Here is a 19,907-nt window from a genome sequence, read left to right as displayed (position 1 = left end):
ATACCCCCCGACCATGTCTCTGTGTGTCTCTCTCTCTCTCTTCTTGGCTCAGCACAATATTTGTGATGCCACTTGGCCACCCTGCCAATCATCTCATTTAATAATCTGGGCTTCCACTTTAAAGCCGAGAAAAGAGTCAATGAAACAATGATGCTGCAGAAAAGCAAAAAAAAAAGAAGAAGAAGAAGAAGAAGAAAGAAATCAAAGCAGCCGTTTGCTTCCTGCGATACAAATGGACAATAAAGTTATGTATTGTTAGAAGTTGAGCTTCGGGAGTTCGCTGCGCTCGTGCACGCCCACGTTTACATTGCGGCCGAGGCTCCTGTTGCATTAATGAGCGTCCTGGTGGAAACGCTGGATTGCGAGCCGGCCTTGAACTCCGTAGCTCCCTTTGATGGACTTCAAAGAATGTCTCGACAGCCCGGAGAGTCGGGGAGAGGAGCGCGATGACGGACGAGCGGCTGCTCAGATATCTTCCCAGGGAGCGACTGGCTGAGTGAGTGACAATTCCTGCGCGTCCGTCGACCTTTTTAAAATTCCAACTCGACTTCTGTCGGCTTTCGTGAAACCGTCACCCCCCCCCCCCGGTCACATGAGAGCAAACACGGCGGCTCTGAGGCCATCTGGTCAGGGGGCAAATTAAACACTAAACAAAAACACAGCGTTTCAAAGCCAAAGTGGATTCCAAGCCAGTTGGTTTGGGATTGTTTACATAATGAGTTTCATGTTTTAATATTAGAAATGATGTTTTGTTTTTTTGTTTTTTGATGAATCAATCATTTTTAGAAGATTTCTGGAGCTAATATGAAAACTTACTGACATTAAATGCACTTATTTGTTTCAATAAAAGTTGTATGTCACTTTAGGCCAACAGTCGTACATCAGTTCATGCGCACAAAGTTTACATTATATTGTTTAATTTCATGAATTAGTTTTCTCTGACCAAGTGGCAAGATGGAAGTGAACATATAAAGGTGGATTATTTGCTTTAATCAGGGATGAAACAACCAATAATGTGATTATTTTGGCCTTTTTCAATGTAATAAACCCCAGAATGCAAAAACATATTAAGATAACACTTTGCCAATAATCTAACAAGTTATTACAAGATGGAAGCAGCATTAAAAAATTCTCCTCAAATGTAATAAGTGCAACTAATTATGTTGCAGTACATAAGTATGGCTGCATTTACAGGAAATGCAGGTTTTGTACAGTTTACTTATTAATAAAGTCGATGGGATGGTCGTCACATTCCCTCTCATTCATAGTTTTTAGTGCTTTATTACATTATTAGTAAGTTATTAGGGTTATTGTGGACAGAAGTATTACCTTATTGGCTGTTACACAACATATTAGCCCAGACAAAAGTCCTAAAAGCGGTTTTAGAGGAACTTCAAGTCGAGATCTTCTTTATTTTCTACCATCTCTTCATGAGAAAAGAGAAGAACCGCTCTTCTCCTTTGACTGCGAGCACACAATTAGAACTATCACACACACACACAAAGGTATGCTTCCCTTAAACACAGGTTTTCAGTGGCTGGGCGGGTGGGGAGGTGGGGGGTGGGGGTGTACTGGGAGTTTTGTACAGGTACGCAGGGCCTCAACGTGCCATCAGTAATCAGAGGAAGTACAACCGTCAACGACTCTGCGGACATGTCTATACAGCTGTGCTCTTCAGTGTTCTCTCACTGCGACCAGCCAAACTGGATTCACCACACTACAGCTGTGTGTGTGTGTGTGTGGGGGGGGGGGGGGGGGATTTTCAGCGAGTGCAGGGCAAAAATGCTTTGTGTGAAAGTTGAGGAAGAACTGGCTTTTATTTTTTCCATTTGACGGTAAGTTGTGGAGGCGAGAGCGGTTTGTTGTGAGCACGCCCACACAGGTATTACCTGATTAGACCTCTCCTAATGACAGCCTGAGCCTGAATCCACTGACTGACTGACTGACTGACAGATTCCTGGCTCCCGCGGTAAATCTGCTGCACCTGTTACACCTTCAGCTATTAATTGTGCTCTGGTGTCCTCGCGTGATTCACGACTCTTCGGATCTGGCCAGCCTCAACCTGACGCTTCATCTGCGAGTGATGTGAAGAGGAAGAATCCGAGTACTTACTTCTGGACACTCGCACCAGTTCGGCAACACTGAAGACTCCTGATTTGATGAAACTGTCTTCCAAATACACTGCGGACACAAGGACCAGGGATACACGTTACTCAGTGACGCGTGATGTCACAGGTTAACAATGTGAGTCCCTGAGTATGACCTTTGACCCCCTCCCCGCTCCCCCCTCCCGCTACTCCCCAGGTACTGCACTTTAGCAGCCCACGGCAATAGTATGAATAGATTATCTTAAATACAGAGAAATACTTTTTTCCAAGAGGATCACTGGGAAAATAACCTCAATCCTGAGCTGAAAACTTCCAACGAAACGTTGAGGTTATTTTACCAGAGACCTTCAGCATCAGTAAGAGTTGGCTCGAGCATAATATGACTGAGGACATTAGTTTAAGAATGTCGCAGTACAAATAATAGAGTCAAAACGTCGCCAATAAAAAAGGAAATCAAATTTGGAGTGAGAAAAGTCCTTTTCAATAACATTTTGAGGGTAAACTTTTGTTGTTGTATGTTTTGACAATTCTTTGGTATATTTATGGTTCATTTATCAAACTTTAAGTATTTTCAAGATTTTATTTTATTTCATTTTGTCTTATTTTTCAATCAAACATTACAACTTGATTCAAAAATGCTATATAAATGTAAACAGCTGCTGAGATAAAATAAAATTGTTTCATGTTACTTGAACTTTTCAGTTTGAAATCAGGCAGTTTTTTTTTTAGTTTTTTTTATATATATATTCTAATTGTTACCCTGAGGAGAAATGTATTGCCTCAATTACAGCTGCAATAAATTATGTGATAAAACAATGTTTTTAGAAAATAAAGAATAGTTTGCCCCCTCGACCAATTTATCCAAAAGGTAAAAAAATCATTTCCCTGTACCAAGAGCCGTTGCGTCTTGCTCCATTAACATTACTGCATGGACGCAGAAAATGATCATTATCCCCCTTTCAGTCTCATAAACATTGAAACAACCCAGAAATTTTGAATCTCTAATTATTATCTTTCATTCTTTTGAGCAAAACTGTATCCTTGGCAGGGATCATGAGTTTATCTAAGTGACTCTGGGGGAGTGGCCATAGCGCGAGGATTTTGGCGCATCCCTCTCCTAAACGTTTGAACAAAGCCCAGACCGTGTCGCTGCGTCGTCACTCCTCTGACATGCCCGAGTACGAATTGAGACAAGCAGCTACTGCATTCGTTTTGCATGCGTCGTGCTTAAAGTGAGCCGGCGAGCGCGCGACGCCACCGGGTGACGGGGGGGGGGGGCGGGTTTGTGCGCGGAGCAGGGAGTTGCAAGGCGCCGCCTATCTGATCAAACACTGAAGTAAAACTTAACGACTGTCAATATTGACACTGTCATGCTCGCACACAGCATTACAGCCGCTAATGGCCACGTTAATGTGTCATTTGCAGCGGTGCTGATATTAAAGATGACTTTTTTTTTTACTATAAAGAAAAGAATGTGACATTGCTTCGCGTCAATAAACTCTTGTACGTCAAGCGTCTCAGCGAGTGAAATGAGGTTGTTCCAATGAAGCCGCAACTATTTTTAGAACGATACCAATGATAGCGCCCGAGTATTTTTGCAGCGTCGTCGAGGTCTGTGTGACCTATCCAGGACTCGGCAACACTAATCAGAGGCTGTCAGTAAAAAAAAAAAAAAAAAAAAAAAAGCCAGACAAGTTATTGACACCCAAATGACTCCGGCTCCGCTGTGATTCCAAGCCAAAGGGTGGTGGGGTGGTGGGGTGGGGGGCTCGGGGGCCGTGCCAGAAAGATAGACGGGCATCTCCATTGGCACCTACAAAGCTTAATACCTCCAGTGAGCCAACGGCTTTCGTAAAGAGCCGTGCCACTGCCGCGGGGCCTCCCAGGACTGAGTCATTGGCTTGCTAGCATGTTTTCCTTGGCACCGGGATCAGCAGAACCTGCTCTTGAGGTAGAAAACTAATTATACTTCTCCAACTATTTTCATTCCAGCACTGTGACGACACAGCGCAGGTCAGTCCAGGGGAACAACAGCGCCGTCAAAGAATTAAAAAAAAAATAAAAAATTTCTTTCCCCTCCGCAGCTCGGCTACGCTGGCTCACCTTGATACACTCAGCGAGCTGCCAAAGACGCAGTCGGCTTTAATGCTCTCGCTCCAGATCTGAGGTGACGACGACTCAAATGAAAAGATACATTCAAATAATATGTATTGGGTTTTTTTTTCTCAGTATTTACAAAGGTAATGATTAAAGATTCAGCCAGAGGGTGTCCGAAGTTTTAACTCATCTGGTCTGTATTGATCATCTTCATTTTTTTTATTTTTTTTTTTCTCCCCCCTGCAGTTGAACACTTGGAGCAAGTGGGTGAAAAATGTTGTGTAGCTGGACTTCACATGTTGTTGCACATACTTTGCCGGTGCCTCATTTGGTCTGCACCTGGCTCCGCTACAATACAGTTTCCGCTCGGCAGTAATGACTCTGCTGTTTTGCCTGCAAGTCACAGAGTTCACAACACTATTTAAACGAGGCAGGTTACAGTGTACATAAGCCGCCGTACAGTGGGCGAGCTCGACGGGAACAATGGAGCGATGACAGGAGGGAGGGGGGGAGGGGGGGGGGGGCATGACTGGCAGCGTACATACCTGGAAGAGGGTTCTTGCCTGGCTCATTGTTACTTGGACTTCCTGACTGCTGCGAGTCTGCAAAACACAAGAACAGAGAGGCGGGGAGGGGATTAGTGCCGAGAGAAGACGACCACATACCATCTTACTTTCTCGTCAGCGTTGATCCTTCCCAGCAACACAACCTAAGATCCTGCAGCTAAAAAATAATTTTGTATCTCAATCTGATCCTGAAAGACGTTACAGTTTCTATGTAGGTGAAAAGTGTTGCAGATATTCACACACACTGTTGCCAGGTTTGCAAAGAGGCCTAAAAAAAAAAAATTAAATAAAAAAATGGCACCGCCGACCGATCGCCGCCCTGGCGACCTGATCGAGGCCCTTAACCCCCACAACTGCTCCCCGGACGGCAGCTGTCCACTAGTATGCCACCAGCCGTTGGTGGGGCACTTTCTGTGCACTCCTGGAGCCGGTGCCAAAGCCCAGATGAATGGTGAGGGTTGCATCAGGCAGAGCATCCGGCGTAAAACTGCTGCCAAATCAAACATACGGATCACCTGATCCGCTGTGGCACCTTCAGGGGAGAGCAGCCAAAAGAAAATTTAAATTTTTTTTTAATAATTCTTATGTTCTTGATGGTAATTAACTATAAATTGCATACATATAATAGAGTCACTCAATTTTTAAATAATTAGTTTGGGTGATAAAAGTGAAGGTGATAACAAAATACCTTGATGATCAGATAAGATAAGATATTCTTTACCGACTTTGGGCAAACAATGATGAATTTTAGTTATCTGAAGGGACGTCAGTGACAGAGAGAAGGACAATATCAAGCAGAAGGAACAAATAGTATAAAAACACAGTGTAATAAGAAAAAGAATCTAAATCAGTCAAAAAAAATTCCAAAAGTTGAAAAAAGAAAACTTGTTATATTTATAGAAATTACAGGGTTTTTTAATGGCTTTACACTCGAGATTTATACATTAATTTTAATACAAAAAAACAGGTTACACTTGATATATTAAGTTGTGTGAATGCAGACATTTTTAAAAAGTCCCTTTCAGGTGCGATCAAAATGTATTTTTCAAAAAGTGCACAAGGCTGGATTGGTTGAATTGACTTGAGAAAAAGTGCTGAAGCAGCAAAAAGCTCCAGCATTTTAGCTTTTAAACTGAGAAAGCTCTTCGGCTGAGACAAAGGCAGACGTGTATTTTTTTTTTTTTGGCAGGGTGCTTTAAGGTTTGGACTTATCTCTCCGTGGAGAAGAGTGCACCCACTGTACATTAAGCAGGACAGGTTTGTTTGAACAGCTTTATCATTAATGGGACTGCAGACGGGAGAAAAAAGCTCCGTGTCTGACACAGGATAACCTAAAAGTTTCTAATAGCGGACATGTATGTAATTTTTCCAAGTGGGTCGGGGGAGTGCGGAGGCGGGGGGGGGGGGGGGGGGGGGGGGGGGGTACAGAATGTGTTTGGTCCTGCTGTGCAAGGTACAAGCACAGAACAAAACATTTAGAGAGGACAGGAGAGGGGCGGGGAGACACAAGGAAACATGAGTGGAATTCTTTCCACCGGCTACGGTGTGCAGGCTTTTCGGTATGAGGCGGCCTGTACTGACATCTTTTACCTTGAAGCCTCCCTGGGAGGCGATCTTATCATTCCTCTGTAGTTCCCTGCTTGATCACTGACAGGCTTTTTTTTTTTCTTTTTTTTTAACCCCTTACACGAAAGTCGTGAAAACACAAAGAATTTACCGGCGCAAAAAAAAAATCACAAAGAGATTTCAATCAGCGCCTCTTTCTCCGCTGCGAGCGAGGCCTCCAGCTCAGAGCGTGGAGCTGCCGCCCTGCCAAACAGCCAATGTCTGAGCGGACCCCCGCGAGGTCCGAAAAAAAACGTCCTGAGCCCACACATGCCCCGAGACGGAGGGAGAAGGGTGCAGCGAGAACCGGCGGGGGGGGGGGGAGACGATGATCTACACCTTTAACATGAGAGAGCTTCAGTTTGAGAGAGAAGAAGCTGGAGACGGTGAACTCAGATACCCTCGCCTTGCAACAACACCCCTTTTCCTGCTGCAGCTCTCATGAGCTGCGTTATGGAGGGGAGAGAAAAGGAAAGCAAGGGGGGGGGGGGGGGTGGAAGAAGGAAAATAAAAAGTTGAAAGATTTATTCCTTTCTTGCTCTCTCTCTGTGTCGCTCTCCCTCTCTCTCTTGTTCCCCCACTCCTAAATTTGACTATTAAACAGCGCAGCAAAAACAGAATGTTCTTGGCCGGAGCTCAACAATGACAGGGTAGGGAGGGAAAAGGACCATACGTTAAGGAGAAGGAAGGAAGAAAAAAAAAGAAAAAGAAAAGCCTCTTTTCAGAGCGTATAGGCCTGAAACCATATGAACATCATACATGATGAGGCCTCACTAAATATGCATGCAGGTTCCCGAAAACTTGATTCCTGCTTTCTCATTAAAGTTTGACCGTCGCATTCAAGTGCATCGGGTTCGTCTTCCAAAATCCCTTCATCTATAAATGATCCAATTCAGTCTTCAGATAGATTATTCAGGAGAATATGCAAACATGGCAGAACAAGTTAGTTGAGAAGTTTTAACCTGAAGATTATTTGCATGCCCCCCCCCCCCCCCACCACCAACCCTAACTTGAATCTCTTAGGTGAGTCATCGGTTAAAAAATTATGAGAAAAAGTTTCTTCAGAGGTTGAAATCTGCATTACAGCTTGTGCACTCCTGCATTAAACAAGTCATTGTCTGACGTCAGCTAAATAGTTTCCTTTTGCCTTGCAGCAATAAACAGCAAGTCCCTGTAGTTCCCCCCCCTAAAGACACACACACACACGCACACAAACACACGCGCACACACACACACACGATGTGTAAAGAAGATTTTGTGAGCAAGCAGAGGTTTGTATGGATTTGCCACAGCACATGTCCATAAAGTGATTGCAGGCAGCTCAGTGGCCTTGTCTCCTTGTCTTCTCCCACCACCACCCCTCCTCCTCCTCCTCCTCCTCCTCCTCCTCCTCCTCTTCGTCCCCCCACGCCACTTTCAGAGTCATCCATCAGTCTAGTTACGACTGCCAACTCCGTGCCTGCTCCCCAAGAACTGCTGAGAGGGAGAGAAACCAGGCAGGGAGAGAGAGAGAGTGAGAGAGAGAGAGAGGGAGAGAGAGAGGGAGAGAAAAGAGAGCAGGAGAGTCGAGGAGATGAGCTAAACGCTGAAAAGGTAGCGCACGGGGAGGGGAAGGGAAGGGAAAGGGTAGATAAAAAAGAGAGCGGAGGTGGGAGGAGAGCGAGGTGCTCCAGTTCGGATCAGAGTTTGTGTTTTTGTTTGTGTTTTTTCCTTCTTCTTCCAGGCCTGAACAGGCAACCATGACAAAAAGAGCAGATGGTCGTGGCAATTAGAGATCCCAGGCAGCATCTTCCAGCATGAGGCCCCCACTGTAGCACCAGGAGAGACCACCTGGATGACTCAAGGTGGGATACAAACATATGGCACATCTGCCAGGCCTGCACCGGAGCTGGAAACACCTCCCCCTATTGCATTACATTTTACCTTTGACCCGAGAAGGGCGGCCCCCGTCGCTCCTTCTCCTTCTCTCTGGATTGCGATATTATTTAGTTTGGCGCCTGCCCCACTTCGTGAGGCCGTGAACGTGTTTGTTTTATCTATTGTTCTCTGCGGCCTTTTTTCTTTAGAATCACTTGTGGTGTGTGTGTGTGTGTGTGTGTGTGTGTTTGTTTTGTCTGACCTCACTGTATTAACTTCCTATCAAATGTGTTCGAAAGAGAAATCGCAGGCCGGGATGGAGTCATTGAAACACCGCTTTAAAATGTTGTGAGTGAAACATCATTTGAAATGACAAATACAAAGTTAAAATGCATGTAATTTCTATAAAAAAAAATTTTGAAGCAACTCAGGGATAGATTATACAAAGTGAAGCTGTGTGGTATCCGGAGCCGGGGGCCTGGTATCTGTATTCTAAAAGGTGTCCTGTGCAGAAGCCCGGCCAATCCGATAGTCTTCAAATAAACAGTGGTGTAACCTGTAAATAAACAGTTGCGGTCGAGGAGGCTCGGCTATGCCCTGGGAGCTTGGCAAGGGCTTGATCATAGGGCCAGACACCACACACACACACACACACACACACACACACACACACAGACACACACACACACAGACACACACACACAAATATACACTCACACGGCTCTTTTCCAAAAACAACATTTCTTGGCACCCTCCGTCCCTGCCACTTGTTTAAATAAACAAACCGGTTCATGAAGGAAGTGAAAAAAAACAAGACCACGTATGAATCACATTATCTACTGTTACTCAGCACAAAAAAAAAAAAAAAAAAAAAGCAGAGGGGGCTTGTGGGTATTTTGGATGTGACCACGAGTTCTTACACCTTCTTGTCCGGTGGGATACTTATCATACCACTGTAACAATTAGGGCAATTACGGGTAATGGCAACAGAAATCTGGCTCGGAAAGAAAGTTTCTCAGTGCTTGTGAGGTTTCTCCACGCCCAAGTGTGTTACTCGCCTGGATTTTATAATCACTGACACACTCACACACACACACACACACACTCCCCAACCCAGCGTCTCCATTTTTTTGGCATGATACCCATTCTGTTCCCAGTAAATTGCCGAACACACATGCACCTACGCACACGCAGCGTGGATTAAATTAGCCGCATAGTTTGGGAAAAACTTTTTCTTAAAATTTTTTTTTTTTTAAAATAATGAATTTTTCTTTCTTTCTGACGACCGCGGTGCACGCTTCTAGCCCGCAAACACTTGCAGACACGTACAGATATCCCCCCCCGCAAAAAATAAAAACCAGTGCGCACGCGCGACACGCACGCCCTTGCAGATGCATACCGCTGTCGACATTTCAGGAGGAGAAGCCTGTCTGGCAGCCATTTTATGCCGAGCGGGGTTCTGTGCACATGTATAGCACTCTGGCTGCCAGAGGCATGGGTCCCGAGCCAAGACGCATTTCAGCAGCCTGGGGAGGCGAAGGGGAGGGGAGCGTGGAGGAGAGAGGTGGAGAGGGGTGGACTCCCAGAGAAGTAGGGAAACAGAGAGAGAGAGAGAGAGTGAGGGAGAGAGAAAGGGAGAGAGGGGGCAGAAAATATCGACCTAATTACGGAGCAGCTCTGATGCGTAATGTTTCGACAATACAGCTGCTCCTGAGTAAATATTTGATGTGGCCGAGAAGACTTTCTGCCCAGTGTCCTCCTGCGTTTCTTTCCTGTTCCGGTGCGACGGGAAAGACTCCAGTTTGTCCTCCCAAATGTGTGTGTGTGTGTGCAGCACGGGGGTCAAGCAAGCCTTTATGGAGTGCATAAATGACTGTATGTGTGCTGGTATGCAATGTGTATGTATGTGTGGATGTATGCATCTGTGTGTGTGTACTTTGTCCCATGTCCTCCTCTGCTCCTGGTTTCTATCATCCGCAGCTTCGCCGATGACCTCACAGCACTCGGGCAGGCTTCCAAGCAGCCAGCAGAACCTGCTCTCCTCTCCAAATCTTCTCCTTCTCCTATCTGTCTATCGCGCTCCGCGCGCCTGCAACAGTATCCCTCCTCCATTGTATCTTTTCATACCCGCCTCCGTGCATATCTGCCATTCAGCGTGTATCTGTTACGATATTGTCTTAGCCGGTGAAAAGTGCACGCCGTGTCCTTTTTCAAATTTTCTGCTCTCATCCTCCGTTCTGGACACTTTTTTTGTCTTCTTCTTCTAACATTTCCATCTGTGCGAGTGCCCCTTCATCATCAACCCCACACTACCATCCACTGCCGCCCTTTTTAATGCCCCCACCACCACCATCACCACCACCCTCCTCCAACTCTCTCTCTCTCATTCTATCTCTTTGTCTCTCTATCTCTCTCTCCTCTCCCTCCCTCACGCTTTGTTGTCTAAACAAAGTGGCCTTTATCGGGATGAGCTGCAACCCAAACAAGCCAAACAAAAGATATGGGCGAGAAAATCTGCCCGCAGAAGAGGGAGGATCTTATCGTGCCAGCCTTTGTGTGCCAGCCTGCCAACTGGCGATGCCCCCCGCCGCCACCGACCCCTCCCCTCCCCGAACACACGCGCGCACACACACACACACACACACACAGAGACACACACACACACACGGAGACACACACACACACACAAAACACCAAAATTGTGGCACGTCGGGCCTCCTTGCCCCCTCGTCCCCCTTCACCAGGCAGGACTCACGCATGGCATTCAGCAAAAAGCTGGCACATGACCTGGTCGGAAGGAGAAGGATAGTGACACTGGAGCGAGGGGGGAGAAGACAAGCGCAGCGCCAAACAGGACACCATCTTGGGGTGGCATTGTTCAGCAAGGAAGATGGGCTTTGGCTAAACTCTTGAGATGCAGCAAAGCCAAGTGGATACTCTTATTTTCAAAGGCCGAGTGTGTCATTATGTCGTTCAATTCACATAAATAGAGGTGTCATGTTGATATGACAAGAAGATGTAGAGAAAAGCAATAATAGATGTGGCTGATGTAACGATGTAGAAGTAATTCCCAAAATTGCAAATAAAATCAGTTTTTGAATCATTTATAAGTCTTCTTCTTCTTCTTCTTTTTTTTTTTTTCTTCGTCACAGTGCCTGAGCTGAATGAACAGAAAAACAATCTGCTGAGTGTGTCTGCCTCTCTCGGTGTCATGTAGCGTAGCGTGAGCAGTGAACAGCGGCGAGCGCTGCACCCCAGAGTGTACTCGAGAGGCATTCAAGGACACCTCTGAGGACAGGTCGCTTGTGATTTCATCAAAACGCATTTCCAATCAATATAAACTACAGGTATGTGTGTCAAAGGTAGAGAAGTCCACTTAATACTGACGACTGCGCTTTCAGTCGTGGATTATTATTATGCAAGGTCCAAAGACCTCACTACATACCTGATGATTTACTCTCTGTTACCTCAGATTACCGTGTTTCTTATTTGCAACACCTTGGCACACACAGGAATGAAATGTGTTCTATTTCTGTGACAAACTATGACTCTGCAGTGGCTGCACACTGTGGGACTCGGTAATGATTATCTCATAATTGGAACAAGGTAAGCATTTCTTATTGGCTTAAAAGAGCACCTGGTAATCCGGATAGCCGCCCTATCGAATGACTGCCACTGACGGGGAATGCAGGTACAGTAGGATGAGTTACACACACACACACACACACACACACACACACACACACACACACACACACACACACACACACACACACACACACACACACACACACACACACACACACACACACACACACACACACACACACACACACACACACACACACGAGAGACAGAAAAGCACAGGGAAAGTGAGAGGGGCAAAGTTGAAACGTCTGTGAGAACAATGAAATGTTGCTTCTTTTCTCTAAGACAGACACGACAGACTTGTTCAAAGAAGCAGGAGGAGACACACACACACACACACACACACACACACACACACACACACACACACACACACACACACACACACACACACACACACACACACACACACACACACACACACACACACACACACACACACACACACACACACACACACACACACACACACACACACCACACACACACACACACACTCATACACACGAGTCTGTCAGGGTTTTGAGACTTATGGAATCAAGTGGGATCCCAGCCAGACAGGAACAATGAGAAGCCATACAGTGTGTGTGTGTGTGTGTGTGTGTGTGTGTGTGTGTGTGTGTGTGTGTGTGTGTGTGTGTGTGTGTGTGTGTGTGTGTGTCTCTGTGAGAGACCCAGCTCACTTGTACCTCCCTATGCCCGAGCACGTCTCACGACGAGAGCACGCCACGGCCTCGATGTGTGTGTGTGTACGCACGCGCAGATCATCAGTGTGTGTTTGTTTCTAATCGTTGCATACTAATGCGGGTGAAGAGCGGGCCTTCTTTCTCTCCGCCGAGTCTCTGTGCCTTCTCCTCCGTAAACTCTCACGGCACTGAAAAGAAGAGAGCATTTTAACTGAGCCGGGAGGACAACAGGCTCCTCATTGAGGTCACCAAACAGTGTGGACGGGGAGGGAGCACATTCAGTGGCGAGTGGGCCTTGAACAAGGGACTGAATGGCCTGACGGATCATTAGCCACACCGGCCTGGGAGAGGAGAAGGAAGAACCTGGCAGGCACAAAAGGATACATAGCTGCGAAACTAAGGATGCAGATTGAGGGTTAATCCATCTAAATTCAACTTCCCCACCTTTTAATTTGAGAAATAAAGTTTACCCACCTCTGCACAGATGCACACATTGCATGCGTTTACCGTGCAAATAATCTCTCCCGGGCCAGACTTCATTCATGGAGCCGAGCTACATGTGCACATATTGAATTCGCACACATACACGCGTGCACAAGAGGAGACGCACACCCGGCGTCCTGCGGCGAGCTGATCTGTGCAGCGCCGTGCAGTCAGCGACCGGCCTGCAGACAAACTACACTGCACAACGCGACACAGTGGCTCATCTGTCCAATGAAAAATGAGCAGGCTGGTATCCAGTCAGCACACTGCGCCCCACTTAATGTTTCCACCTCCTCCTGCTCTCTCTCTCTCTCTCTCTCGCTGTTTGCCCTTTTCGCACAATGTGGCCTTTCCTTTCACATTTTTTTTATTACTTTCCCTTTTTTTCCCCCTGTTCCTTTAAGTGAATCCCTTTTTTTACTCTTCCACCACTTTCCTCTCAGCTTTCAGCCCCAAATGTTTTATCTCCTTTCATAACACCCAACACAGTCAATTCCTGAGTGACTTGGAAAAATCACTTGTGTCCACGAGACTCCTCAACTAGTCAACCCTTTTATTTTTTTTGACTTATTAACGACAGAAGCAGTTTATTATGCAACTGTTCTAAAGCCGTGTTTAAAAAAAGGCTTGAGGTGTTTGCTGCATCAGCTTAAAAGTTAAACTAAGAACTCGGTGAACTTGGAAGTATCACATTCGACTGTGCTGAACTACAAAGATTAACTATTCTTAAACAAGTGACCCGGAAGCCTTGAAAAGATTAGCTGATTTAACGAGATCCTTACTTAAGTCATCTTTTATTTATATCATTGTAAGCTGTTGCAGTTTAGACTTTTCATGTATTGTTGAGTTCAATGCAATCTCGATAATAAATTATATAAATCGAAGCTCCCTCTGCAACTTTTCTGGCTCCTCGATTTGCTCCTGACTGAGTTTTCAGAGACTTTTTGAAATCAACTCGTCTGCAAAATCAATCAATGAAGACAATTAATGTGCGATGTGACATTGTCTGAATAAAAGGCGACTTGGCCGACTCTCCAGAAACGGGGTCCCATCATTCTCAAGTTCAGCCGGCAGAAGGTCGGGCCTGTGAGAAAAAAAGAACTTCGCATCTGTGCTGAAACAATGGACCCATCAATGGGCAACCTCGCATCTTTTTGGTATGCACCAAACAAACAATTAGCTTTGTTGCGGTGTAATTGACTGGCAGGGCCGGGTGGCATTTACATTCGCCCGCTGTTGCCACCCTGCCATTCGGCGAGCTGGGGTAAGAAAGAATAGATCCATACGAGGGTGCGAGGTTGGCCACATCTCCCTGATTCGAAGACACTGCGGGGCTTTTTTTTTTTTTTCTTTCCCTGCGTGGCAAACTTCCAAGCAGGTTTTTTTTTTTTTTTTTTTTTTTTTTTTTTTTAAATGCACGTCTGTGGAGGAAGGAGGGAAGGGAGGGGTGGAGTAAGGACGAGACTATAGATTTAATTATGCATGCGTGTTTTCTCATTCATTGTAGTGGTGGGAAGGGGAGAGGCAGAGGGTAAGGGGTGTGCGGTGGGACGGTTGGGGAGGGGGGGACAGACCAATGACATTCCGTCGTTGTAGTCCTCCTCCTACACACACACACACACACACACACACACACACACATACACACACACACACACATACACACAAACACACAAGGAGCAGTCTGGGAGCGAGCCGCTATAGGCTAATGAGGTGACACTCACCGTCTGGAGACTAGCCAAAACAGTCCATTAACTCCTAGCCAGTAGTTAAGAGGAGAAGAAGGAGAAAGGTGGTGGTGGGGAGGGTGGGGAGGAGAAAAGAGGAGGTGGAGGAAGGATGGGGGGGGGGGGGGGGTTGCGTGAGGTAGGCGGCTAGCCGATGGTTGGTGGGCGGAGCTTGCTGAGGGGGGGTTAAAAAAAAAAAAAAGGAGCGAGTCTGAAGTCTTTCAGGATGTGAGGGTGGGGGGTATCTCTGCAGTTTTGTAGTTGTGAATGAATCAGTGGGGTGGCTGGTAGAGGGGGGGGCGTGCACGAGCGTTCACTGTTGGCGATTATGCTCTGTGGAAGCAGCTCTTCAGGAAAAAGTGAGACTGTGTGTGTGTGTGTGTGTGAGAGACGGAGTAAGAGGTGGTGGGGTGGGCGGTTGATGCCGCGAAAGAGAGAGGACAAGGGAGATAGATCCAAAACCCCCCAGTCAGGCAGACAGACCTTTGACAGAGGAGCTCTGTGATTCGCCTCTTTCATCTTCAGAACCCCCCCATCCAGTCGGATAATTATGAGACAAATGCACCGGACCCCTGCTGCTTGAGTGGCAATGGGCATTGGGGGCCAGAAACACAGTGAGAGGGTTCAAACCTGCACGTCTCGACTGGTCTGGAGGGAGGGGGGGGGGGCGGAGGAGAGGAGAGATGGCGGGGCTGTTTAGGGGGTCTGGGAATTTCCCCACTCTCCCAAGAGAGACAAGTTGGCCCACAGATCATAGTTCAGGGACAGCTTGGTTGTGATACTAACGAGGCCTAACTTGCTTTAGCCGCCAACTTCCTTTCAACTTCCAAGTATTCGTCTGGTTCAGATACGCCGTCGCGTTTGGTTTTCAAACACACTCCCGGATTTGTAAACTTGCAGCTGGAAGAGTTCGACTGAACTCGTACACAACATGTTGTTTTATTAATAGTATTTGATGGTGCTCTGGTCTGCACTGATAAGGCAGCAGAGTTAAGAAAGGCAAAGTTACCTACATCTTTATCTCACACCCACCACCAAACCCTGACAGCCTTATCCCCGCAGCATAGAGCTGTTGAATCGAAACTCCATTTACCAATCTGCAAAACTACTTTGAATTCAAAGGTGATTTATGTTGCAAAAAAAAATAAAAAATCATAATCTGGTGAAAAAATAAATAAAAGTAAAACGGGACTCAAAAAACAAAGTCTACACGCGGAAAGAACTTCAACTTCTTTTTGTTTGTGCTCCAATCTCAAAGGCAACGTCACTTAATTTCCACTCAGGCCTGTGTAATGTTCTGTGTCTGTTCAGCCTCCTTGCCAGTGATGTGTCAGTGATTGTCAGCGCTTACGACGGCGTCAAGCCTCAGCCAAGAGGACTTCCCACTGGTGAGGGCTGCAGGCCGCGCCAGGGCGCACTGGGTGCTCCCTCGCAGGGCAAAATGGCTACCATCCAGCTGGGCGAGAGGCCACCGAGGATCCCTGCCACCCATTGCCACTGTTTGCACTCCACGAGCCGTGCCAAGCAAGCGGCGGCTAAAACGCACACAAACACACACGCCCACACACCTTAAAGTGGGGACGGGGAAGGAATTATCTGATCATAGAATGCCACCACATCTAAGACCAGATCTTGGCCCAAAACAGACAAAGAAAACAAAGCGTGCACTCATTCAGACGATTTTGCTGGCACTGCTTCCCTGGAACGGGACGTAGGGCGGAGAAGGAGGGGGGAGACTCAACCACAGAGTTTAATGTGTCATTACAAGCATAAAAACAGACTACTGACATTGCCAACAGATGTCGAACCAGTTTATTTTTGCCATTACAACTCCAGTAGGGAACGGAGCGGCAGGTGCAAATGGTGCTTTCTTTACTATCCAGGCTACTGTACTGCTGCATCATCATTCCTCCTGATCTATTACTCAGGCATGCATCATGGGGAAGGAGCTGAGCATCAAACCTCAGTCAGTCTCTGGAGTGCAGACCAAAAGCTGCAGCAGTACCTCGGTTTTGGCCTGTGATCTCGTTTACTAACCAGTTGATTCCATTCAAAACTTTAAAAATGTGCTTTCTTACAGGTAACAAACACTGGTGTGATGACTTGCAACTGATTCTTTCTCCATATTCAATGGCCTCACTCTGTGAGGTAGAGTTTCATTTTTTAAGTCCTGCCAATCTTTTCCTAAACAAAGTGGGTATATCTGTCCAAATAAAGGTTCAAAATTAAAAGTGTCACCGTGTTTTTTGTAATGTGACACAATGCAAAAACTTTTTCATGCTTTGCCACACCTTTAAAGCAAAAAGCCCCCCCCAAAAAAAAGCAATGTTAATCTGCTTCAGTAACACCTTTTTTTTAAATGTTCTTAATGTGTTACTTGTGTGCTACATGGGGTATGGGCAAAACCTTCTGGACAAGTGTTTGGGAGCCGGAGGCTTAATAACGCTGACACCTTTCTGAAGTCCCTACTCCAAATAGTGCAGTAATGATGGAAAGCTGTTTTTAACTCTGGAAGGTGTAAGCCGGTCAGATGCAGCAGGCAGACGGAGGAGCTTGTTGCTGGTTTAAAAGCCGGCTGCATGCCGCATGGCCAGTAAAAACCCCTCCTTTCCTGTTAATGAGCTTGGAGACAGGGCTTTCAGAGGCCCCCGTCAGAGCTGGCCCGAATCAAAGCATCCGTGGGGATCAACGCTCGGGGGCAAGAGGGTTTGTCGAGGGAGTGGGGTTTGGGTGTCTCCACTGGCACAAGACCACTTTATGAATCTTTTAGGGCAATGAGCGACATTGTGGGAGCGATTTCTCAAACCACTGCGAACGAGAAAAAAAATGGTGGGTAGACTTGCAGAATCACTGCACCAGGTAGTTTTTCATTCGCTGATGCGTGGTCAGATGCAGAGCAGTGACTTTAATGAAGCGGCATCATAAAACTGATTCTCACGTAACTCAAGAGGGAGTGACGGCGGCTGTGCCCGCCACAAGGTCAGAATGTTGGCTGTCGTCCAGAAGCGGTGGAGCTCCTTCACTCCTTGTGGACCCTCCAACTGTCTGGAGACGCACGGCTTACAGCAGTTACGGTGCAAACCATCTTTGTGGTTGCAGATCCCAGAAGCCCGACTCCAACGAGCGCATTCGCGGAGTTAACGCAGTCAAGAGCCCATCGCTTACCACAAACAAAGCACCACGTAATCACGATTAAACATCTCGGTCTTACAGGAGATCAAAGTGCAAATCTAATCTCTCAGGTTTAACAGAGTATTCCACCCCGCAGTACCGGGAGTCTGTGATTTGTGAATCGCGCTAGAATGCTTTCTGAGATATTCGCAGCCAGAGAGAGAGTGGGACGGAGCTCTATTCCACATTCCTGGCAAAAAAACAGACAGCGAATCTGTTCTCTGCTACTAAGGCCTGCTGGGGCAGCCCCCTCTGCCACTGCAGCAATAACAACATGTGGTTTGGCTGCACAGCACCAGTTTACAGTGGGAAGACGAGAGGCGCTAAATTAATTTCAGATTCTGTTGTTTGAGAGTCATAAACAATTTGGGAGCAGAGCGTGGCATCCGAGCGGCGGTGGCCACAGCGCCGGGTCACATGATCATGAAACATTACGTCAGTATCTTCTCAGCGGTTGGGGAATATATCAGTCACTGATACTACAGGCCCAATTTAGATACACAGATTGGTCACAGTGAGCACAACGCACGAAACAATGTGCCTTTGTTTTGGCATTATTTCTGGGATATTGTCAAGCTTATTGGGATGAAACACAAAGCACAGAGATGTGCCGTCGGGCCTCACCTGGCAGGTGTCTGTCTGTTTGCAGGCATCTTGAATTAATTCGGTTTTATGATTACATGCTCTCTCTGGTAATGTTAAGAAGGAAAGGCTTTCCTGTTAAAGCGAGTTTAAGTCTGGCTGTCCTCACCGCTTCAGCCTTTCCCACGAGGCTCCCAAACCATAATCTCTTGAAATATTTGCACAGATGACGGCAGCACTCGGGCTGTTTTGACATGGAGCGGCATGAGCGAGATCGAGCAGTCACTTTTTCCATCACTTTTCAGTTCAGGAACAGGAATTCCCCTTTTGCCGCTTTTCTCTGTAACCCACCCGCCCGCACGCCTTCCCACCAGCCCCCGTAACCCTCCCAGCAGTCCTTCCTCCACTTCCTCAGGCTGTTAGGATTTGTCCAGTCAGGGCCACTCCACAGGGGCCTTTACACCCGCCTCCGAGCCAGCTCCCACAACCCCCTTTGCTTTCTGTCGTTCAGGCATGTTGTTTTCACTTTATATAAGATGCCAAAAAGTTTGCTCGCTGAGATCAAGAGGTGCTGGGTAGGTGGGAGGGTAATCAGGGTTGGGGGCAAATGCTGCCGGAGGACGAGGAGGGCGGGGGGTGGGGGTGTGGCGGGAGTGGGGGTGGGGGGTGGGGGGGATTCCTGTCTTGCACTGGTTCGGCTCAGGAGTAAAGCAGAGCTGTTCTGTTTGTGTTTCATGTTTCTGGGAGGGTCATCTTTGTGCTGTGAGCCAGAAACTCACGCAATAATGACCCTGGTTTTATATTTGTATAGAAATGAATGATCACATTTATCAAATTTATAGCAAACTTATTGGGGGTCCCTAGTTTATCCTGAAACTCATGTACGTGTACTGCATACTAGTAAAAAGGTTTTCATTTTCACTGTCATATATGGCAATTCTGTTATGCTTATATGCACTGATAAGTTCTCCTAAAGGTGTCTTTCATTGCCCGCTCCACTATTTCAAAGTGTTGTCATCTCATTACTTCGCCTTGCCTCATTTGAACAACCAGCCGCACAGTCAGCACAGAGAGCTTCAGTTTAAAACATCCATCAACACAAATGTCAAACTATATGTCGTTAAACCTGATAACAATAAAAGGTTTGAGATATTTCAGAGGGCAATTGTTCTGAATTTGGTGTGGAATCTGTTTAAAGGTCATAAAAATAATCTCTTGATGCAAACCATAGTGTTGCATCATGGGAACTGGAAGGAATATCAAAGGGCCACCATTGGAGCAGACTCCGTAATCCCCTTCCTGGCAAGCAACTACATATATACATCTGTCCTTGCCAAAGGTTTTTTTTTTTTTCTCTTCCTCCAGAGGGCCCGCTCA

General features: G+C 46.6%; 1 protein-coding gene across 9 annotated transcripts in view; it reads right to left on the bottom strand.

Annotated features, from left to right (window-relative positions):
• LOC308124005 (nuclear factor 1 B-type-like) overlaps positions 1-19,907 on the bottom strand; it is a 69,420-nt gene that overhangs the window by 21,314 nt on the left and 28,199 nt on the right. For 7 of the 9 annotated variants that reach the window (XM_080486769.1, XM_080486765.1, XM_080486767.1 and 4 more), the window contains exons 3-4: positions 4,751-4,807; positions 2,113-2,181 (exon numbers count right to left, since the gene is read on the bottom strand). In XM_080486769.1, the coding sequence (XP_080342895.1) occupies positions 2,113-2,181; positions 4,751-4,807 (126 nt within the window). Of the gene's footprint in view, positions 1-2,112; positions 2,182-4,517; positions 4,599-4,750; positions 4,808-19,907 lie in introns of all 9 variants that reach the window. The other 2 variants (XM_080486768.1, XM_080486762.1) reach the window with 1 other exon arrangement.

Source organism: Lipophrys pholis (assembly GCF_963383615.2).
Source record: "Lipophrys pholis genome assembly, chromosome: 18".
Taxonomy (NCBI): domain Eukaryota; kingdom Metazoa; phylum Chordata; class Actinopteri; order Blenniiformes; family Blenniidae; genus Lipophrys; species Lipophrys pholis.
Note: the sequence above shows the minus strand (reverse complement) of the source record. Positions and strands in the feature narration are given on the sequence as shown.